The 23,578-nt window shown below is 39.9% G+C and overlaps 4 protein-coding genes and 2 long non-coding RNA genes across 12 annotated transcripts; 3 read left to right on the top strand and 3 right to left on the bottom strand.

The window, feature by feature from the left end:
* Positions 1-286: 286 nt before the first annotated feature.
* LOC123471304 lies at positions 287-1,193 on the top strand. The gene is made up of 2 exons (XR_006645767.1): positions 287-745; positions 818-1,193. It is a non-coding gene; the product is annotated as an uncharacterized LOC123471304 (long non-coding RNA).
* Positions 1,194-1,308: 115 nt separating this feature from the next.
* Positions 1,309-2,376, top strand: LOC116921784. Its single transcript, XR_004393585.2, has 2 exons — positions 1,309-2,070; positions 2,136-2,376. It is a non-coding gene; the product is annotated as an uncharacterized LOC116921784 (long non-coding RNA).
* Positions 2,377-3,403: 1,027 nt separating this feature from the next.
* On the bottom strand, positions 3,404-19,823 carry LOC116921764. 7 transcript variants are annotated; one of them, XM_045172510.1, is made up of 10 exons: positions 19,491-19,823; positions 18,965-19,308; positions 18,790-18,874; positions 17,665-18,686; positions 17,450-17,542; positions 16,407-16,649; positions 14,956-16,320; positions 14,588-14,782; positions 4,065-6,918; positions 3,404-3,991 (listed from the first exon to the last, which is right to left on the bottom strand). In XM_045172510.1, the coding sequence occupies exons 1-4, from the start codon at positions 19,648-19,650 to the stop codon at positions 18,265-18,267; spliced, it is 1,011 nt and encodes a 336-aa protein (XP_045028445.1). In that variant the 5' UTR covers positions 19,651-19,823; the 3' UTR covers positions 3,404-3,991; positions 4,065-6,918; positions 14,588-14,782; positions 14,956-16,320; positions 16,407-16,649; positions 17,450-17,542; positions 17,665-18,264. The 7 variants fall into 7 exon arrangements, with proteins under 7 accessions (XP_045028445.1, XP_045028444.1, XP_045028441.1 ...); XM_045172509.1 differs by having other exon boundaries at positions 3,404-6,918; positions 19,491-19,666; positions 19,743-19,823; XM_045172506.1 differs by having other exon boundaries at positions 3,404-6,918.
* LOC116921739 (homeobox protein Hox-B2a) lies at positions 15,086-16,692 on the top strand. Its single transcript, XM_045172500.1, has 2 exons — positions 15,086-16,264; positions 16,378-16,692. Exons 1-2 carry the CDS (start codon positions 15,086-15,088, stop codon positions 16,651-16,653), a joined length of 1,455 nt encoding a protein of 484 aa, XP_045028435.1. The 3' UTR covers positions 16,654-16,692.
* Positions 19,824-19,953: 130 nt separating the features above from the next.
* On the bottom strand, positions 19,954-21,470 carry LOC116921763. The gene is made up of 5 exons (XM_032928114.2): positions 21,029-21,470; positions 20,866-20,966; positions 20,635-20,802; positions 20,441-20,566; positions 19,954-20,381 (listed from the first exon to the last, which is right to left on the bottom strand). The coding sequence occupies exons 1-5, from the start codon at positions 21,253-21,255 to the stop codon at positions 20,194-20,196; spliced, it is 810 nt and encodes a 269-aa protein (XP_032784005.2). The 5' UTR covers positions 21,256-21,470; the 3' UTR covers positions 19,954-20,193.
* A 297-nt stretch (positions 21,471-21,767) lies between these two features.
* Positions 21,768-23,545, bottom strand: LOC116921757 (developmentally-regulated GTP-binding protein 2). Its single transcript, XM_032928110.2, is given in 9 exon segments — positions 21,768-21,895; positions 21,961-22,023; positions 22,111-22,470; positions 22,528-22,635; positions 22,703-22,846; positions 22,914-23,084; positions 23,153-23,283; positions 23,286-23,312; positions 23,381-23,545. Coding segments are annotated over 9 exon segments (1,092 nt in total). The 5' UTR covers positions 23,445-23,545; the 3' UTR covers positions 21,768-21,871.
* Between the last annotated feature and the right edge of the window lie 33 nt (positions 23,546-23,578).

Genomic DNA, 23,578 nt, shown 5'->3' with positions numbered 1-23,578 from the left:
ATCTCCTTTAATTGCTACAACACCACACTGTTTTACACAGAAAAGAGCAATTATAACTGTAAAGCTTAGAAATTTAAATAACATGAGAAACCACATTACTGGAAAAACCTGGTCATTTTAACAAACACAAGCTGGTTAAATAACTTATCGATAAGATTTCAACCGACATTGTGTATTCATGTCTAAATACACACAACGTACCACTTTATACTAAATTCGTACCGTGTTGTAAAACACCAAACGGATTTTAAAATAAAATAGACCAAACAAACATACACATCCTATACCTTACCGCATCCTGAATTCAAATGATGATTTCATTTGGTAGAAGACCTTACCTAATCTGCCTTTAAATGCCCGACAGGTGGCGAAAAACAAACTGTATTTTTCTACCACACGATGACACTGTCGTCGAGATCTAGAGAGCCTATATAAAGAGTACCACCGTGATGCTTTATCCTTTTGCACCTAGAACCTCACCGGTACCAAATAAGTAATTCTTTTGTTGATTTTGTTGGGTGAATGCGTTTTGAGTATAGTTCTTATTGTTTTCCTGATGCTTGTTAATTAATTTTTGGGGTTATACGCATTCCAATTTTCAGATATTTCTGGGACTTGTCACTTTTAATCAATAATACTACGCTTGCTCAATTCTTCATTTGATTATTATCTTTGTTCCTAATGTGAGTTATGTTTAGTACGTTTTGTGTTTGAGATCATATTATAGTTGAGATTCAATTGTAATGTAAGTTGAGTAAATGGTATTGCGAAAAATGTCTTGGTAATTGCCTTTAACAATTTTGATCTTTTTTCACAGTATGATGGGAGAACTTGGTTCAACAGAATAAAATGTCACTGGCTAGTGTTTCTTTCTATGTGGTTCCAGGTTGTGATGGATATCTTATAGTAAAGGGTTTGGTTTGTTGATTTTATGGATTGATATAATTTTTTCTATGTTAAATCCTCAATCATACCACCAGTTTTATGTGTTACATGATCTACAATTAATTATTAAGACATAGGTTTATGGGAAGTTTGAAAAAATATTCCACTGAAAGCTTTTTTGTGAAGCAGTCTTATTTATCCAGTGGTGTTTGTCATGATTGTTTCTCACTTCCTTGAGTGTAAGTATAATTTGACCATGAGGTTTTATTGTGATGGGTGAAAGAATATATTTATAATTATTGCCCTCATTGTTCTTTTTTTTTTGTCGGAAGGTCAAACAGGGTTGTAAAAGTTTTATTGGCTTAAGGCCTGTATCTTTTTCTTTTAAGAAGTGGTTTTGTTGCTTGCAGTTTTTTTAGCACTGTTGAAAGGATTGTATCAATAACAGTGATAATTTGAGATACTGTTAATATGTTTTCAGAATTTAGCTTTTGTGACAGGTCATTTTGCATCAAGAGTTTCGTTAGACAGCACGTCATTTTTATTATATCCTACAGGTTGGATCATCCTATATACAGTATAAAAGCAGTTCACATTTTTTATGTTTATTGTTCATTGTAAAATCTTGATTCTTCTTTTCATATTTAAGCTACGGTTTTTCCAATTCAATCAACCTCCATTTCCAATAATTGGTAGATTAATTTAAATAATGAAGTTGCCTTTTTTCTCAGGTTGGAACGCCATCCGTCCGCAAGGTGGGAAATTTAGTTACTAGTACATTTTCTTGTATTAAATCATGTTCCGGTGGGTTTTTAACTGAAACATTACAAGAAGCTTTGACGTTCTGCTTGAATTTATAATTCTGTTCAAATTTTTTTATTTATGTAAGTTACCATTAGGTTGTAGATTCCCAACTTAGGTGGTTCGTTATTTGCTACTAGATGTCAAATTGTGAATATATTGCTGCTGCATTAACAACGCATTTTCTGGTAGTAATGTGGTGACGTCCTATGTTGATAAGGTCTCTTAAACTTGTCAAAAATACACACGAAACGACAAGTGAGAGATGCTAAAATGGAATTTCAATTTGTTGTAAATTTTCGTTCTGTTCCGTTTTCAGTACAGTGTTCACGCTTATCTTAGTACGATTTTAGGAATGAAATAACGGGAAATATAACTGTCAAGGTATTTCACTGCTTTAATTATGTATTTAAAAGATTTTTATTAATTTACATTTTATTTTATTTTAGGTTATTTTAACAAAATGGTTAGGTGATATGATTGCTGGCAGTTGGAAGTAAACGTCTGAAGATTTCTTTATATTTAATTATTTTCACATGTTTCCAAAATAAAATTTCTTTTTGTGTTTTGTTTCATGGGGTCATGTTTCCCCATGACTTGTGATAAACCCGTGTGAGTTCTGCTGATACTTTGGCTAAAACGTTTTTTGTATTTATATGATAAATTATCAATAAAACGCAATTCGAATAATATATCTTATTATTGCACCACTTATTCGACAAAATTCTGGTAGAAAATTTCTCATGAAATTCATTCGGATAAATTTTATCATCGGTAAAATATTTTTTAATTATTTTTTTTCTGGAAATTTTTTTCTGGAAAAATTTTTTCCTGGGATTTTTTTTTATTTTTTTCTGAAAAATTTTTTTGCTGAAAAATTTTATTTTTCGCCAAAATTCTTCATATTTTTACAAAATAACAACAAAATCATAAATAATGAAATGTCTTCCATGACGGAATCGAACCTTAGACCTGTGACTTGCCATGCCGCCGCTCTACCACTGAGCTATTACTCATATAATTGTATTTATATTTGATTTTCTTCATCATACAATATCTATGTGGACACTTAAAATCTTTTTGAAATGTCGTTCTTGGGATAAAGGGGCCAATCATGGTCCAACTAACAGGCGATGGCCTTACTTGACAGTGTATCTCTCGGATGCCTGCCCACGTACCCCACTTCAAGTGGCCGCGTGGTGGTCTACGGAACTCGCCTCAGCTGCCCTGGGTATTCGACGGTGTATCGCTTGAATCCCTGCCAGGTACCCCAATCCAAGTGGCTGTGTGGTGGTCTGGGAAACCAAGCCCAGCTGCCCTGATGGAGTTCACCCGAACCGTGAATCAAATCCTTACCAGAAACCCCTCTCCATGTGGTTACAAGATGGTCTTGGAAACCATGGTTAGCTACGCTAGCGAAGTTCACCCCAGGATGTCTACCGGGTATTAGTGAAAGTAACATAATATTTATTCGATTTGCAATTAAATCACAGTGATAACATGTATTATTTGACTCTTCTGGGAATCGAACCCTGTATTCTCAGCGTACCATGCAAATAATCAACCGTTTAGCCATAATTCATACAACTCCAAGCCCCTACACATGCAGAATTTAAAATTAAAATAAATCTGCTCTGTAAGTTCAATATCTCCAAATCAACAAAGGTTAGAGAGATGCAGAGTATGAACACTAAGAAAAAATAAGTTTTGCAAAACATTTGTTTAAGAAACATTTTTATTGACAATTCTCCACACAATACAATAATTTACAACTTTTGACGGACAAAACAATTCCTTCAAAAGTGAACCCTTCTAACGTAAAACCACCTGCTACGGACTCTACCGCCACCTCATATGTACCGAGAGGCTATGTGTTTGTACTCTATTCGTTTTCCCTCCTTTTAATCTAAACAATGGCGTGAAACAGCCAAGGCGCCATTGCCTAGGCGAAAATTGCAATGCACTAGACAAAATGACCCTTTTCAGGGCCACCACGATCTAGTGAAAAGCCTACGCTAAAACCAATATTTCTCTGCTAACCATAATATTGTTTATTTACAGTCTAGATCTAGAAAATCCAAGTGATTTTTGTTAACGACTTTTGAACAAAGTTTCAGTTCACATTTGTTGAAATATCCAGAAAGAGAACATTTGTATGGTTGTTGTAACAACCGGTTACAATCACATTCTATTACTGTGGACCTTTTAATCGTCCTCTATAAATCTAAGTGAATGTGTATCCATCACGATATCTACGACGAATGCAAGCGAGTAGTCGTTAACAGTTCACAGTGCGAAAGTGTTCCTTGATTCAAGTTTTCACAATTGGGCTACTGATAGGCATTAAGACATCAAATATATTCAGAAATAAGACTTACTATTTCGTTGTTTAACGTGCACACACTGCAATCAGCTCATCATTAAAGACGATATCATTGGTTTTTCACAAACGTTCCACATTTTATTATCATACAATTTTATAGAATCACTTCCATGCAAGGATTCGTATTAATCTAAGGCCTACCTAAAATCTACCACAACCACAATTTTGTCTTCTCATTACAGACGCTAGAAATCTGAAGTTAGAATGCATAGTTGCCAATATATACCTTTATGAATAAACCAATGAACGGTTTATTTACAATTACAACCCTCAAAACAACTAGTAGACTTTAAAAGGTTGCTATCATACATCATATTTAAAAAAAAAAACCTTTCCTTAAATAATAAAACACAAATGTAAGAAACCTTTTTTTATAATTGGGTCATTTGTGAACATTATCTTGTTTCTGACCATTGTGCCTAACTGTGATACCACCTTGCATCTTCCAGATTTATAAAAACATAGCCAACACATAAACGTATTTACGAATGGACAATAAAGAATTAAAGTACGTACAGTCTGTTTTTTGGTGATACAAAATGTAATTTCTTAAAAGAATCTCTGAAACTAACACATTACTAATCACGATATACTTTACCACGTTCCCCAATTGGCGATGATAGACGATCAGAAAGTACTGGCTACTTTCATGTGCAATTCCTGCCAACCTTCACCTTGCTATCACTAACATTCTGCATACCACGTCCCAAACACAACTGTTTCCGTCAGTTGCAATTTTCCAACACACGGCATTCGTCCATTGCGAACGCCATCTACAATCGCCAATAACAACTGCGATTTTGTCCCGACACCCTTTGTGGTTTCTTCGACATTTGCTAGATGGCAGGACGATTCGAATCAAAACAAATCATTTGTAATAACACTCGCGTAAAAAGTGTGTATAAAGTTGCACACGGTCGCTAATTGATTGACTTGCTTCTGGCTTCTGCCCCCACGAATTTATTTATTCACGTATTACTTTTTTGTTTGATTCTTTGTCGAGAGGACGACGTCACATGCCACAAGGCCTGCATTATTGAATGGATTCCTTTCCATGTGTATGTGTGCAACCTTTCAAGTCACCATCCTGTCAACTTGGACCCGCATCGAACGAGAATTATGACAGGCTGGGTAGAAGGGAGAGACGGAACCACAATCAAAATCTGAAGCCAAGAGACCCCACCCGCTATTGGTGAAAAACTGTTCGTCATGTTCTTTTCTCACGACCGTTAAACAACAAACAAATACTCAAATCTATAAACAAGCTATACAGTTATAATATAAGCACCGATGAGCTGGATGCAGTCATCGACCTGTAATACGATCGGGAAATTAGAAAGAAAAAGAAAAAAACAAAAGAAAAAAAACGGGCCTCGCTCCAGGCGGCGGATAAACGAAGCTGTCAACCGTTAAACGTGACCGACCCATACTACTTAGCAAGCACAGTATATATTTATATATATATCTATATATTTATATGTATACATAAATGTACTGCCATTGTGCCAGCGGACAGCAGAAAAGAAACGATAACAACATCAAAAACAAAACAAAACAATAACAAATAATTTAAGAAAATGAATCAAGCGAGGTGCTGCGCACTCCCGTTGTTCCCGAAACTAAAGAGGAAAAAACGAAGCCATAAATCGCTGGCGGCCACAGCAACGAAGGAAGACGAGAGCTAAACTAGGGGAAAAAAAAAATAAATAAATAAAAAAGAACGAAGGGTGTGTATGTGTGTTAAAGTGCTTGGTTAGCTGAAGGTTAAATGGCTCGGCTAATGGAATGGCTGGCACAACGTCAACACGGCTCTATGGGTTCCCTTCGTTTTCTCTACATTCTTCCTACCCTCCCCGAAAAGCTCCCGGCTCGTCCTTTATTTTCTATTTTTCATGGGACATCATCATTTCTTATGGCTCACGTTAGACCGTTGCTTCTTTTTGTTTTGTTTTGTTTTTTTATTTCATCTGGTTCGTTTTTTTCTACCCCTATAAACTAGTAGATGATTACAGCTATTCCATTTGGTTCAATCGTCTGGAACGACCTATCCTTCAATCCTCGCTATAACTGAATTTTTTCTGACGACTTAATTCTTCCCCCCCCCCTTCCCCTTTTGACTATTTATGACACTGGGCTGCAAAGTCTTACAAGCGCTATTTGTCTCCCTATCTCTCTCTCTCTCTTCTTCCTCCCTGGGTCTATGGACTATGAATAAAGGTGGGAGGGCATACAACGAAGGGCTATAAATATACATATAGATTTCAACCGCCGTGCCACGTCTGTTTGACTTCCCCTTCCCCAAAAAGTCTTGTTCCCGGACATGTTTTTCTTCTTCTTTTTTTTTTATATGCAAAGGAGTTTACATAAGAATACGACACCAGCGGAGCAGTGCCCCACACCCAAAAGTGCAATTAAACTTTTTATCCCATAAGGGCCATTTTGTTTCTTCCCCCCTTCCAAATATTTGACAAATCCTAAAGAATTTAAATATTTACACATGCAGTTTGTTATAAGCATATTTCAATTTCAAAATTGGCTCTCTCTTTTTTTTTTTTTTTAATCCTCAATGATGGGTGTGGCTACGCAATGATTGCGAAAGCTACAGACACAGTTGATTATCCTATTTTAGGGCTATACGTACACAGCGAAGGACAACAACAAAAATGATGTTGACTGTCAACGAGCTGCGCATGTATCTCATCGAATTTCCATGTTACACACACGCAGAATAGAGGGGCATCTCTATTTCATTCTGCCTTTGCCATACACTCTGTCTACATGACATTGTCAGTCGTTTTGAATAGATCGATGGGAGGAGCCGTTCCACGGCAGCGGCTCTCTCTGTCTCTCTCCAAAAAGGAGCAAAGAATATTATTAGATTTAGGACTATATATGTATACTTATTTTATAAGCATACACACACACACACACACACATATATGTGTGGAGAGAAAGAGAGAGAGAGAGAGAGGGTCTGCTAGAAGAAACACATGATAATACTGGATCCAATTAGTTTGGCTGAACATGCCAGTCACATGACCTGCCTGCCTTTCCCCCCATTGCGCAGTACACACACACACACACGCTGGCTATATAGCACGGGATACACGGGCGAAATAGGAATCAAAAAAATAAATAAAGAGAGCGAAAGAAGAGAGAGAAAAGAATGAAAGAGTAGATGGAATATATCAAGAGAAAAGAGAGGCGGGTTCCATCAATACCCCGAGCAGCAGCCAAAAAAAAAAATCCGCACGCGGGAATAAATGTACAGAGGCCGCGAACGTGCTGCTCTCGCTGTATGTGTGCACACACACACACACGAAAAGCCAAGTTGAGTGGGGCGTGGATATGGGGATGACCTCTTTGTCGACCCCCATCACTAAATAGAGAACGGATCGATGATGACGGCACAGTGTATATACATCAGATAGACTAGATATAGGATAGAGATAGATCTGCTCCATTATATCCCTCGCCCCTTCTTCTCTACTTGGCTGGCAGATTCACGAGAGCAACTTCCCCTGTTCCACTATCTCTGTGTGTGTGTCTCTATCCTTTTGTCATGTGTGCGTGTATAGAAACGCTTGGGATATATTACACATTGTCTAGTCATTTTTATTTTTTTCCTTCTCTTTCCACTTTTCTCTCGGTTAAAGTGGTTAGATTTCTCTGCGCACGGTAGTCCCCCCCGTCAAATGATGTGGGGGCCATATTGGATGTACACGACGGATGCTATTCAATGGCCGTCAAGTGTCTATGCGTGCTCGGCTGCTAGTCGCACGCATTTAATATGACGTATCGTATGCATAAAAGCTGGCCATCATTTCCGATAAATCAATGAGCCTGTCGCTGATCGCAAAAAAAAAAGAAGAATGACCTCCGCATGCAGCACGTCGTATATCGGCTACAAAGCAATTCGTACGCTGGCAAGGTCGTCTATTATACACAGAAGAGACATAATCAAGAAAGAAAGCTCATTGTATCAGCGAGTAACGAACCCCTCTGCTGTCGATTGTTTGGAGACATTTAATAATTTTTGTGTGTGTTAGGGGGAGGGGTTAGCGAATGATTGCGAGAGGCGATTAAGAGAGAAAGGCACGGACATTGCGCACAGTCTTGAATTCGTTGGAATCGATGACGTGTTAGACCACATCGTGAATTTCGGATAATTCGGAGAAAAGAAAACGGAAAATAAATAAAATAAAAACTTGTTTCGACATAACACGAACCAAATTGGCGTAAAACGTAAACGCTTTCTCAGATTTTTGGGTTTTTTTTTTTTCCAGAAGAAATGAGGGGTGTAGGTGCTTAAAGGGTATAGGCAAGACGTTTGTATAATAAGCTTGCACCCGTGAAAGAAAAAGAAAAAAAAAAACGGTGAGTGTAGTAACATCCGGTTGCATCACAACGCGTGTCGATCCAAGAAGAAAAAAAAGACTTTTCTCAAATAAAAAATGAAAACCGCTTCACTCCATTTTGATAATATCGCCAGAGTTGCGAGATATACACACGAAAACCCGGATGTTACTCACACACACACACACACATTTATATATAGCGAGTGATATCCTATTGTGTATTAAACACACCAGCCTCTCGAAACAACGACCTGATTTTAAAATTGTTTTCTTTTCCATTTCTGTAATGGCATTTGCATGTGTTTTACATACGGCCCAAAACTGGAATCAGCCGCGATGATAACACTGAAACCGTCTAATGCTGTACTACAAATGAGTAACTTACATATAAATTAAACGAGAAAAAAGGTGAAAGGTCAATCCCGAAAAAAAACTGGAACAGCACGAAAAAAAAAAGAAAAGAAGCCCCCCCCCCCTTCCTCCCGAATAACTTGTTTAAAGCTAAATAATACAGACTAGGAGAGCTCACACACATTGAGCTGCAGGAGCAGCGGCTATTTAGAAATGATAGCGACGCAGATGGCTCGGTGCCCTGCTATTCATCTATCATTACGTCAGTGAGTTGTTTTTGGATGGACGCTCTAGAGCAGCAGCTTCTCCTCGTTCGCCTTTCCCCATTTTCTTTTTGCCTTTGTGTTTAGCTTACAGATAGAAAACGAGGAAGGAAGAGAAAGAGAGAATAAGAAGAAGAAAAGGGAAATGTGTAACTCTTTCGGCTATTGCAAATGGCGCCGCCTCGGCTATAAACGAATAAATGAACTATTAAAACATGTAAACAAAATAAATACAAACAATCGGCTGACAAAATGTGTCAACATCTTTTACCGTGCGCGACATTTAAATGCTTAGGAAAAAAAAAAAAAAAATTGTGCTGGGCAAAATACGACCGAAGACGGACAAGAGTTGCTGCCCTAGCGGTGCGATTTATTTCTCGTCTTGAAAGAACAAAAATTGGCTCAGTCGATAGAGCTCCCCCCCCCAAACCGTTGAAAACAGGCAGCTATGCATCAGACCTTCTTATATTATATAAGGAAAATAAAAAAAAAAAGCTGGTAAATATATATATAAGTACCTACATAGATATTATGATTTCCCAGCTCTTTTGTGTGTGTGTGTGTGTGTGTGTGTGTGGAGTTCTCTTATACCAGTCACACGCAGACTGCCAAGGAACGAAGGGGTCTGGCTTCTTTTGTTTCAATCACGAACTACGCACACACACAATGTAAGACCCTCTTGTGCTTACAACAAACAAAAGGGCTATAAGAACAAGTCTTCTTTTAAAAAAAAAATATAGAGTTTTTGTATCATCGTCACATGATGAAGGTAAAAAAAACGGGAGGAAATAATCATCGTGATAATAATGTGTGCCCGATGAAACTAGAGCATGGGGGGTTGAGTATGGGAAAAGGGATCGGGACAACATCTACTGAATAAAAGGTTTCGAGTGCGCCCCTGGTGAACTGAGTGAGGGGGGAGTGCCGTGCCGGTTGAGTTTGGAGATAGGAAACAAGGGCGGAGCTTGTGACTTCTCTTCCGTTTCTCTTCCTTACTATGGGGGATTGATATATCTATATTACACAGCATTGATATCGATGGGATATGTAATGTAACGTAAATGTAATAATATATATAGTATATATAAAGAAAAGGGAGGCGATGGATAGACACACACACACAGAGTACAGAAAAAGGGGGGGGGGGATGGATCATATCCCGCACCCAGTCACGAAAAATAAAAGAGGGAAGCTCTTTCTTTTCTCCCCTTCTCTTTCATGTTGCTCTTTTTTGTGTGTGTGTGTTGTATCCCGATCGAATCAGCTCTTTTTATTTTCCTATTCTGCTGCTGCTGTTTCTTATATGACAGTCTTTAAATTAAAAAAATAAAAAGGGAGAATCAACGTGTCAGCCCGCCATCGGCACTTTTTTTTTCCTTCTTATTCTGCTCTATAAGAGTAAAAAAAAAAAAAAAAAAAAGAAAAGTGGAAAACCAGAGGCGAACCTGCTTCCTCTGTACATTGCCGTTTCCATGACAATCGAGATGAGGAAGAAAAACAAAAGAGGTGATCCATCTCACCGGAGACTATTACACAAGATTGTAACAATAATGAAACTATATCCCATTCCCTTTTATTTTCCCACTCCTAAAATAAGAAAGAATAAAAAACTAATTTTATTCCTCTATCAAAGAAACAAAAAAAAAAAAATCCTAACTCGTTTTTTGTACGCATTAGATTTCTTATTTTCATTCAAAACAAAACAACAACAAAAAAAGAAATTGGGGATATGTAAAAACGTACTCTTGTTTTGGCTACTAATCGGGAAGGGTCTCTCTTTCTTAACAAGGATATAGAGAGCTAACACACAGAGAGAGAGAGAGAGAACTCAATGCGCACCATTGCCAAGTTGCCTAATGGGGCCATGAAAAAAGAAAAATAAAAAATGCTTCTCTGTGTGTCTGCGTCCGCGACTTCTCCTCGTTGACTCGTCGCTTTTATAGACCCGCTCATACGCCAGTTGTATCGCCATCAGTCGCGGCAGAGTCACGCGCCCGCTCGCATCTCACGCGCGCAAACAAAAACGAAAACATCAACCGTTTTTGTTTTGTTTTTTGTTAATTCCCTTATTTTCTTTCAAATCGAAGAAAGAAAATAATAAAACAAAAGAACAAAAACAAAAAAATTTGTGTGTCTGAGGAAGGAGTTGAAGCGAAAAAAAAATAAATAAAGTGAGGAAAAATTGCGCGGATCAACGGCTGTGCTGTGTGTGTGTTTGGTTTCATCATCAGCGGACAAACAAACGCGTGTACAATTTCTCGTAATCGTGACTTGGCGGAAATCCCCCCCCCCATTTCTATATTCATTCGTGGTGAAATAACAAAAGAGTTCCGCTCGTTCTGAACCCGCAAATTAGCCAGTGAAAATTTGGTACCCCCCTCCCCCCCGGTCCTTCATTCGATCGTGAATAAATCGGAAAGAGAGTGGCCGTTTCTTTGTGTTGCGTGTGCAAATTGTTTTGTTTTTTCTTTTCAAAAAGAATAAACAGAGAAGAAAACATCAAAAAAAAGATCTGCGCCGAGAGACGGCTGACCGCCGCCGTCTCCAGTGACATCATCATCCAATTACACAACAAAAAACCCATTGAAAATCCCCCCCCCTCTCTTTCTTTATCCTGCCTTCCTTGCCCAAAGTCTCTTACCTTAACCAAAAGGAAAAAGGTGAGTCAACCTGACGTGCCTTGGCAGTTGTTGTGTGTGGGTTAGAGCCCCGAATAAGATGCAAATCGGCTGCCCCTTTTCTGTTTGTGCAATCGATTTCTATTGTACAATCGGAAATTTTAACGATGGCTCATCACTCGCGAAATGAGAGTAAGTGATGAGCGTACAACACCATTCTCTCATAAATCATTTCAAAGCCAAGGGAAAAACAAAAATTAAAATGGGATCGAACGCAGCCAGAGGCTGAAAACGAAATCAAGGAAATCCATTCGTTCCGGATGAATAACATTAAAAAAAAAAAGAAAAAAAAAAATGCGGGGACTGGACATTTAGGAAAAATAAATTGAGAGGCTTTGAAAAAGAGTCTTTCTCTACTACCAGTTCGTTTCGAGTCGCACTATTATGGCTGTGTTTATACCCCCCGCAGCTGTTTCTATAAACTTGACACGAAGCCTTGATTCTCCTCTCTTTTATAGTTCATGGATTCGTTCTCATAAAAAGAAAAAAGCAAAACAACTCTACTGCCACTACTAGAACTATTGCTTTGATAGAATAGCTCGGCCATCATCTCGTTTGTCTGCATTCCAATCTTTTTTTTTTCTTTATCCAAAAACCTCCCGAGGTTTGGGAAAGAAAAAAAAAGAGACGGTTGAAATCTTTCGTTCATTTTCGTGCGACTCTATCCAGTTTCCTTCATTTGCGTATTAGTGAAAATAAGAGAGAGAATCAAGTCGTCGGCTACCGGATCAAATTTTTTTTTGGGAGGGGGGGGGATTCGAATTCTGCATCTCATTAAGAAGAAAAATATTAATAATGAATTGAATCTCAAGAGAATTCAAATTCAAATTTCAACCACAAAACGTTGCAAAAGATCAGAAGAAAAAATGACGTTTTTCTTTTGTTTCTTGATTTTTTTTTTTTTTTAAGGTCAGTTCAAGAAAAAAAAAACGGGTTGCGTGATCGTATAATACGCGTAAGCAGGAAAAAAAAGGAAAAATGTATATTTATACAAGAGACAGACGTCGTCTTGTGGGTGTTGGAAATTATTTATTCATAACGCGATGGCAGACTTTATTTTTGCCCGTCAGAGAGCGCGCGCCAGCCATCATCAGATTCGATCGTTCCGCAATACAAAGCAGAAAAAGTTGCCTAACAACGACACAAATATCTTTTAAAAAAACAAACCAACTCTACCACACGCTCTTCCTAACGACTAATCAAACGCATTTAAACAAAATTCTCCGGAATTGATAAAAAAAAAAAAATGAATTAATAAAAACAGCCACCGGTTAGAATTTGTCCCTTTTCTTGAAGGCCCGTACGTTTCTTTCTTCGATTCGTCGGATTCGTTTGACGACCAACTTCTTTTTTTCTTGTATCTCACCCGCCCACCTAAAAATCCAAAAAAGGATCGAAAACCCGGCCCTCATCTTTTCCCCACTCGTCCCACTTGCAAGACCCCCTAAAACTCGTGAATATTACCATCATGAACGCTCTATCATTTCATCCGTTTTCGTATTCATTTTGAGTGTGTGTGTGTGGCTGGTCCCGCACGCACGAAAATCAGCTGGCGATCCAGTCGTGGCAAACACACACACACACAAAAAAAAGGGAGAATTTGACATTTTTTTTGGCTAAGAAACAACAAAAAAAAGGGGGAAGGGAGGACCCATTCTAAAACTGTTATTTTTAATTGGACAGGAGGGAATGACGAACGTGAAATTCGAAACGTTTTCTTTTTCGCTTGGGCTTTGTGTGTGTGTGTGTTACGTAAACCCACACACACACACACACATGCCACAAAAGCCACGGCCAAGAAAGAGTATCCCCACTTTGTGTGCGTGCGTGTTCAAGCAACGAACCCAAGTTTTCTTTGAAAACTTGAAAAAAGAAAAAAGAAAAGACATTCATCGATTAGAAAACTTCATTTGCCTAGCGAATTTCTACCTAATTGCGTACGAAAGATTGCCGTCTTTTCAAAAAGCGATACGCTTCAAAACCGTTCCACTATTCGTTTTCGAAATTCCGCGTTTTACTCAGCTCCCGCCCCATTCGTTCCAAGAAAACGCACTTGCAAATATGTAAACAAATCCCCCACAAAATTCAACGATCTCGACACTGAAAAATCTGAATTCATCGAAATCCCCGTCATTATCCTAATAGTTCAATGGAGGAACGCATAACATCAGCACTTGTACTCCGCATTTGCATACAAAAAGCATTCCACCCCCCACCCCCAATCATTGACGGCCGAATTTCTTTCTAATTTGCAGCCATGCAGTCAAACAATGTCCTTTGCCACAACGTCATTTTTGTTTTGTTTTGCTCACTCGCTGTCTCTACAAAACAGCGTACCGTATGACGTGAATCGATAGCAGCAAAAGGGGCGCGCGCGCATACACACAGTCCTAATCAGCCCAATGGCTAGATAGCGCTACATCATTGTTGGGCTCACTCTCTCTTTTTTCATTTCAAACATTTTTATTCGGCGAAGACGATCTAACCCCTCCCACTTGACGTGCAACCGGGCAATGAGCTCCCTATGAGAAATGGCTATTTGATAGTCACATAGGGGAGATGATCTCTTAACAAACTAAATAAAAAAAACAAAACAAAAACGCACGTACGTTAACCCACATCTTTCTGTTCGTTCGTCTGTCAAATGGGAAACCGATCATGCAGCGACATGTGAGTGAGGCTTGAAATTGTAGAGAATGAAAGGGGGGGGGGGATGGAGCCTTCAGGGGGGGTTATGTGTCTGATGATTTGTGATGACTCAACTCTTCGTGTACGAGCCCGCAAAGAAGAAAAAAAGAAAAAAAAAAAAAACTTAATCAACGACAAAAAGGGCAGAGCCAACGGGTTTTGTTTGGTTGCTGTACTGACCTTATTTGGTGTATAACTTTGATGAGATAACGAAAGCGGGGAGGAAGGGTAGACGAGCTGCTATTACACCGCACCATCCGGCTCTCTCTCTCCTCTCTCCGCGTCGCCCACATCGAACGAAGCACAGTCAACCAAATATGAACGATGCGTCACTTGTATTAACAATAGCCGGCCAAACTCCTTTGTTGTCCGTCTCTAGAAAATCAAAAGAAAATTTAAAAAAATGATAAGCTTCGTTATTGCGATATTATTATCAATTCGATTTCAATATTTCATCTCAAACTGCAATTTGATTTCTAATTGATTTAATTTTTTTTTTTTTAATTTTGCGTGTACAGAAACAAAAAAACAAAAATTGGCTGTGTTACCCTTTTTCTTTGGTTGTTCAACAAAGGCCGCAAAACGTCGAGAAGAATTAAACAAGGGAAAGCTCCGCGGCTGTCGACTCGCGCAGTTTTCATTCTCACATGGCCGGTGTTCCGTTGCCGTTGATGAGCAATGACGACGTGGTGCCGGCCGGACCGAGCATCTTCTGCTTTAAATCTGCGAGCATCGTGTCTGTCGAGTGCCGGCTCAGTGGCTGCCCTTCCATCCAGCATTGCCAACAGTAAGCGCAATCATCGTCGTCATCACGTTCGCTATTCGTCCACACGACGTGCAAGTGATTCATCGCCGTGCTCCGACCGGCATCAAACAGCGGCCGCGTCGCGTCATTCCATCGCCGACATCCTCGGCTGGAAAACTCATCCGGCTGATTGCGCGCCACTGGCCAACAGCCTCGCCTCCGGCATTTGCAAAATCGAGCGCGAAAGGGACGGCCATCCGTTCGAGCCACTCGTTTTAAGTGAGCGACATCGTTGCGACGACGACGACTACGACGACGGTAGCGAAGAGGAGCGAGACGGGATGGCGTCCGACTGCGTCGACGTGGCCGATATGATGAACATTAGTGACGAGCCACTGGACTTGAGCCTGGACAAGAGCAAATGTCGCCAACGTGAAAGGGAACGTGAGAGCGGGACGCCCATCAAACGGGCCAAAGGACTGGTGGTGGACGCCATGGAGCCGGCCAGTGACCCAGGGACGGACGAGGGCGACATGGACGGCGTCGGACAGTGGGGCAACGTCCAGCCGCATTTGCAGATGGCCGCCAACTTCTCGACGGTGCTCCAGTACTATTTGACGGCTGCCCGTCTGTGGCAGACGAGTGAAGTGATGCGGTGTCAGGAATCCCAACAGAGGGCCGGCGGAGAGACGGACAGTGAGGCCAATGACGACGGACACGCGTCCGACACCAACGCGGCGGCCGCGGCGGCCGTCGTAGCGGCAGCCGTGGCTGCCGCCGGAAGCGATTCAGCCGGAATTGTTTTCCCCGTCCAGTCACAGCAGCAGCAACAACAGCAGCAACAACAACAACAATCGAACAGCAACGGTGGCGGCAACAAGCGCAGGAAGAACAAGGACAGTCACCACCATCAGAACATGGTCATGGTGGCCGATTTGGTCAATTCCGGCGGTGCGGATTCAGCTAACGGCCAATCGCGTCCGCGCAAAACGCGCACCACCTTCACGGGTAAACAGCTTTTCGAATTGGAGCGCATTTTTGAACAGAAGAAATATTTATCGTCCAACGAACGTCAGGAAGTCGCCCGTCTGCTCAACGTCACCGGTTCCCAGGTACGAAATCCTCCTTTGTTTTCATGTTGTTGTTGTTGTTATTTCATTAAAAAAATCTGCGGATGGGAGAAAAGTAAGAAAAATGCAAATAAAATCAATTCTGGCCGGGTTAGATCAAAATTTGGTTCCAAAATCGACGGACCAAGTGGAAGAAGCAGGATCCTAATACAGCGGCTGAACTTGCGCAGCTCAAGTCGGCCAGCCGCAGTTCTCAACAGGGCACCTCAACATCGTCGTCGGTGGCCGCCGCGCCCAAAGGCAAAAACGGCGACGATCAGCCGGGATCGGCCAATGCAAACGACGATATCGCCAGCGCTGGCGATAACGACGAGATCAATAGCGACGACGCTCTATCTCCACCGGCGCCACGATCGCCTTCTTCCGTCTAAAAATATTTAAAAAACAAAACAAAACAAAAAACAGAAAAAGTTAATTATTTAAATAAACAAAATAAATATACAACAACAAACATCTCAAGCAAAACTCTAAAAAAAAAGGAAAAAATGCATTAGAGAGAAATTGAATTTTTTTTTTAGGTTTAAATGTTTTTTTTTTTATCCCCCGCCAAATTTGAACCAACTGTATGAGGAAATAAAAATTTAAAATTAGACAACCTTCCTCCCTTTTTTTTTAAGACCCCCCCCGTATTTCGATTGTTAATGTTGTAATATTTGAATTTCAAAAAAGAAAAGGAATGAAAGAAAAGGACAAAATTCTGTTTGATTACGATCTTTCTGTCGGTGTATACGGGTCTCCTCGTTGTGTACCTGACGACATCAACGAGTTTACCCAGTGTGACGTGTACAAAACAAGTGGATGAAGACAAAAACTAAAAAAAAAAAACTAAAAAAAAAATTGTGTGTTTTGTTTGTGTGTTCAAATCTCAACCTCCAGTCCCTGCCCCGTTAGCAGTTCCCTCTTTCTCCAGTGTGTTTGTGTCCACTTCGAAGAAAAACGACGACAGTGACAAGTGCCTTGTGATAATAACTGATCCGTGCGTGTGTGTTAGTTCGACGATTTGTTTTCTTTCCCTCCCCCCATCATTCGGTTGCGTGGCCAGTTTGTTTCCCTTTTCAAACTGAAACGATTCCCTTTTGGTTTCAACAAAGACACAGTTACGTCAACACCAATTCATCGTGCGGCGACGGAAAAGAACAAGGACGGACGAAAGGGGAAATGTTTTACCTGTGTGCGTAACGCGTACAACTTGCAATAATATCCTCTGTCTCATCATTTCCTTTCAATTTGTTTTTTCCAACTGTCGTCTCTTCTATTTATCTGTTCAGAGAGGAAGGAAAAAAAGAAGATGGTAGAATAGAATTAGCAGAAAATTTACACACCTTTTTTTTTTTTCTTTGTTTCCCTCCTCCCCAATTAAAACAAATGTATTTATTTATTACCGTATGTTTGTTTCTTTTCCTTGGGGGTGGGTGGGGCGAGATTCTCTTTTTCCGTTATGACGAAGTATCCTGGAAGCAAACCGGATCAACATTCTTTTTCTTCGTTAAAGAACTAGAAAGAAAACTGTCAAAGTGTCACACAGATTCCCCCCTCTCCAGGCCCTCCCGCTGATCTCTCTTATCTTCTTCTCTCCATTCGATGCCCCCCCGTCCTCCTCTCGTTGTGCTGCATCTCTTTAGTTTTTCACGAAAGTTTTATTATAGATGCACGGCGGATGTACGTACACACACACAGAGATACACACACTCACAACGTCCAACACGGTGACGCAGGGTGCAAGTAATTATAGCCTCACCTCGGGATATTATTTTGATCGATTCGGTCGTAGCTGCCGAGAAGAAAAAAAGTAAGAAGTTAGAATGAAATAAAAATAAAACTTATATTAGAAAGAAAGAAAGGGGAAAAAAAAAAAAACGGGCGGGCCCCGTGTGTGGATCGCTATTTTGGAACTTTTCCGGCTGTTCCTTTTTTTTTTTCATTTTCCGTTTTTGTCGCTCCTGGGTCGTCGGTTGCTATTTGCTTGTTTGGTACACCGGTTACTATAGCTTATCCCTTCTCCGTTTCCAGCAGCGACGTCGCTTCAAGCGTTTCTGGCAATTTGACTTGACGGGATGATGGCAAGCAGCAGCATAGCAACTTGGCTCGATTTTCATCCGTTTTTCCTTTTTTTTTTCTCTTCTTCCTCCCTCCTCGTCTTGCAACCGAAGCAGCAGTAATGTTAGTGACCGTTTCGACTCGTACCGGGCGTTGTTGGTGGGCTCATCGTCACCATCCGAGAAGAGGAGAAAAGAAGACTGGTGCTGCTGCTGGGCCTCGTCTCTCTGCGGCTGGTTGCCGCTAGAAAAAGAGACGGCGTTCTTCTTTAAGAGATCAATCCGGCTCAGAATCTCTTCGTTGTCAGGGCCTTGAAACGATGCCAAGTGCAGAGACGAAGAGTCTTCTCCTTCCCCTCGGTCAACGTCTATAAAAACCAGAAGACGACATACACACACACCCAAAAAAAGAAGGGAAAAAAAAAAATAATCCAATAACCTTAATTGAATCGTTTGCAAATCGATAAATACCTCCACGTTTCTCTGGGCGAATCATCTGCTGGGACTTGTTCATCTTATGCAGGTCTCCTTCATCATTGCTCCTCCCCATTTTGACCTGTTCACAGTTAGGCAAGATAAAAACAATACACATAACATGCAGACACACACACAACAACAAAAACAACATTTAAAAACAGGGATATACATAGCTATAGTTGAATTGATGATGGTTTATGTAAAATCCTGCTGGTATATGCAGATGTTCAATGCTCTTCTTGTGTGTGTGTTTGTGTGCAAGTTTGGAGATGTTTGAATAAAATGCCAATGCTATTACCATATCAGGATCGTAAGTGATTGCCTGCTGCAGCAAATCAAGTCGACACATCCAAAGAGAAGATCCAGATTTCAGCCGCTCAAAGTGGTGAAGGCAGTCACCTAGAGATGATTTACACTTCCTTCTGTCCCACTCCATTTCATCAAGTGCAGCTGACATTGAGGTCACTAGCTGGTTCATCTTCTGTATTTCATCAGCCTCCAGCCACTCTGCACCTTATCACATAGATCAATATAATTCAAGGAAATAAAAAGTGACAAAAAGAAAAGAAATATTTAGAACACAAAATACACAAATGTAGTTATTAAGAGTTTCATGGGTATTCTCATCACCACATGGGCGGAAATAACGTATACTAATCAGGTCAGTCATGAGGGCGGAAATGGGTAAACTTTACCAGCCAACATCGACGATGGAGTTGGCAGCAGCTGGTGCTGGTTATCGAGTTTCTCAAGTTCTCCATGCTCGTCCTCTGCATTTGCATTATTGAAGAGACTTTCTATGGTTCCATCCAGCATGTGGTCCCAATTTCCATTATCTGATTCCGTTCCATACATGGTCGATCGTTTCTGGCTATATAAACCCGATTAATATATGTATATATCAAGTTCAACACCCAGTTCTTTCCAAACAACAAAAAAGAACCGACCGTTCAACTTCAAAAATGTCCTTCGGTCAATAGCACTGCCTGCTGAGAGACATTGCCAAACTCGTTTATTTTGTCTGCTAAACAGTTCAAATAACCCTTTTTATTATTTTATTAGTTTTTAAACAAACGGGTTTTCATTTGTCTTTGAAGACTGCACATTAAATCAAGGTTCCATGGAAAATTTGTTCATATTCAAAATCACGAGATTCTGTTGCTGATAAAAACAATTTATTTGCGCGTCGGTCAGGAGCTAAATAGAGGTCGAAATTGTCGGACGAAGAGGTTATTTTTCTTATGTATAAAGATAAAATAAATGTGGCGAGAATAGCCTATATGGATAATAAAGCAGTCAATCATTACGACATGCGATGCAATTTTCAAAATAAAAAGATCGGTAAAATGAGATTATTGACTTTCACACACACAAAAAAGCTACGTTAACATCGAACGGTCAAAGAGAATAGGGTGGAGGAGGGTCTCCAACCAATGGGGGAGATTCAACTGTATCTACGAGCATAAGGCGGCTGTCACGCATTCGTGAAGATCGTGAACGTCGGTGTCGAGATCGAGATCTCCGTCGTTCTGGTCCACCCATTCTTTTAAACAAGGCGCTGGCTGTGGCAAGTAAAGCTGTTGCACCTGTAAGACGGGAAGATTTAACATTTGATTCCATAAATTATTCTTTAAGGCACAACAACCTGCAGAGGAGAGGGTGAAAAAGCCATAATCGAATGAGACTTCTAGAAAATAAGAATGGCGATTTTCCTTTTCCAGAAGAACAGTTATGTAGTACGCAAGACTCACTACTCCAGCACAAATTAGAACTGTAAGAACATATTTTTTAATGCAATAAAAAAGAACATTGAAAAATATATCAATAATAATTAAATACCAATTGGAATGGTTAATAGACCATTAGATCTCACTGTCAAAGAAAGACGGCTCTTAGTTCCCAAAATGTCCAACAGGAAACCAATGAAACACAAAATGATGGCAAATATCACCAACATCAGTATCACTTTAAACATGTTAACAATAGCTGGTGTGAGACAACCCATTGCTGAAACAAGAATTATTTTTATATAGAAACAGAGGCTTTAAGGCAACTGAACCTTGTACTTACTCCCAGCAGCAGAATGGTAGTAAAGCCTCACAGGTGTCACAATAGTTGTACTGTTTCTTGAGTCTCCAGTTTCAAAATAGCCATAATCAAAGAACTGATATCTAAAATATAATGAAATTTTAATGAAGCCAATAATTTGGTAGTTCAATTTATTAAGTCTAACAGAGTAAGATGTTTAGGACAGCCTTCGCCTGATCTGGAAGTGGACGTAGTTGTCCTAGTTGTGAGCGATAGCCAGGATGGTTGGGCCAAAGATGTGCAGAGCAGGGCAATAGTCATCATTTGGAAAAAGGCAGCTCCATAATTACGATTATGGGAATTATGAGAGGATGAAGAACTTCGGCCATTTCCACGACTGGAACTCGACGGGTTTTGTGACAACGGGAACATCGCTCGGCTAGTCAATCACTCCACGGGAAGAAGCATCACATTCAAATGGTTACTCTGCTTAAACAGAACTGGCAGGCAAATGAGAAGGGACGGTAAAATATTCTGCTTCCTTATCGTGGCCTTCTTAGTTTAAAGAAGGATTGAAGAAAGGAGTCGAAGTAACACAACTTTGACGTCCTACCTCCTTCTGCCCAACAATTCTAGCAGACGAAGGCCACATTTACCAGCGCAGCAAGGCCAAATTTCTGCTTATGAACAATACAAATATTGTTGGTTGCTAAATGCTAAACAGAAAACAAAAATTTTGTGCAACCTTGATTGTGACTGAACGTTTTTTTTTTTGTTTTCACATTTATCCTTTGTCTACCCTTTTTTTTCGTATAATATCCAGAAAAATCATGACTAACGATTTGGCTGATTTAGAAAACATGTTCCAAGACTTACAACTTTTAACAAGAATTCACACTGAAAACCCCTTAGGTTATTATTTCGATACACTTTGGTACCTCAGATTCTGAGAGTCTTTCATGTGTTTTATTTGGATTCTCAAGCCAACAATAACGAAAAGTTGTCCCTTGTTTTTTGGAAACTCAACCTCTGCACGAATGCGGAGTCTTCATTTCTTCACAATTTGAATTACCTTAAAAGAAAAAAGAAAAATAAGTTTAGAAACATTTTAACAAAGAAGAAAAAATATGAACGCACATCTTCATCGTGCACTATATGATGTGCACCGACTCGTTGCGGATTAAACTTAGCGCTTGTGCCCTAAGAGAAAAAAATAACAAAACCAACAAATTTAGAAAATTTAAACTGACATCATGTCAAAAATTTTGAAAATAGGAACTCATTTACCCAAACTAGCGCGTATTTCAAAACTTGGGCCAAAGTACGATGAATCGAGTGACACACATGTTCCACGGATACGCCACGCCTTAGAATTAAACAGTCGTTGAAATCTGGCGGCTGACCGGGTTTCTTGGTATAAACTCGAATAAAAGACAGGTATTCCCAAAGTGTCTCAAGCAAGTAATCGAGGTTCAGCTTCATGTTGCATGAAACTACTATTGAATGAGGCTGTCGTGCAATCCTGTTCACTTCTTCCAGTGAAATTTGATCAACCTTATTGTACACATAAAGGCACGACAAATAGATCCGGTTGTCAGATATTACGTCAATAAGATCGTCGGCGGAGCAGTCCTCGCGAAACAGAACCTTTACGAGATAGTGGTATAAAATTCAGGTTTTTCAGTTTAGGAAAGATGTACTTACTTCGGCATTGAAAATTTTATATTCATGCAGAATTAGTTGAACCAGTTTTTCATCCACTTTAGTCAATGGACAAACAGCATTGAAAGCGATACCTCCACCTTTTTTGTGCTGGAAAAAATTACAGTTTTTGGTTTAGAAAGATGGTGAAAATTTACTGTGTTTCAAAAAATGTTACCTTGAAATATATATTAGGTTTTTTTGTATTCAATCTGATGCCTACGCTTTCCAACTCTTTCTGGAGTAATGTTTTTTGCACATCTCCTTTAGTAGCATCAAGCATCATCAATACTAAATCAGCTGTTCTCGCAACAGCGATAACCTAGACAAATTTTTGCAATAAGAATTGTAGACCAAAATAATTTTCAATTTAAGAAACACAGTAATACCTGTTTTCCTCTGCCCTTGCCTTGGGAAGCTCCTTCAATGATACCAGGCAGATCCAATAATTGGATATTTGCTCCTTTATACTCAATAACCCCAGGAATACAAGTTAACGTGGTAAACTCATAGGATGCTGCTTCACTTTGGGTCTTGGTTAAAGTTGAAAGGAGGGTAGACTAGGGATAAAATGTTAAGATAATAAAATACACTTATTTCAAAACACATTTTATTTTCATGGTCCCACCTTGCCAACAGAGGGAAATCCAATTAATGCCACTCTGGCATCTCCTGACTTAAGTACATCGAAACCCTCTCCTTTTTCTCCTGACTTCTTAGACGGTTCCAAAAGCTGAGAGCGATATTTTGCCAATTTGCCTTTAGCAATCCCAAATGGTATTCAGTAGCTACATAGGGAACACGAAGTTGTATTGATGAACCATACGTTTGTGACGGAAAAAGAAAACTACAAAACCTTTGTTTTTCTGGGTACGGGCGATCTCCTTCTCAATCTCGGAAATTTTTTCCAGAATCCCCATTTTCGTTCAGGGAAATTTTGGAAAACAAAACACTAGAAACCAAATATTAAATGTGACAGCAGACCACCTTTAAGGTCGTCAGCATGGAAGAAGCGGCGTTGTCATCCGGAAAATACCCAATGGCCAAGTCAAGG

Source organism: Daphnia magna, linkage group LG4 (genome assembly GCF_020631705.1).
Source record: "Daphnia magna isolate NIES linkage group LG4, ASM2063170v1.1, whole genome shotgun sequence".
NCBI classification, from domain to species: domain Eukaryota; kingdom Metazoa; phylum Arthropoda; class Branchiopoda; order Diplostraca; family Daphniidae; genus Daphnia; species Daphnia magna.
The sequence above is the reverse complement of the archived record's forward strand: the minus strand, read 5'-3'. Positions and strand labels throughout refer to the sequence as shown.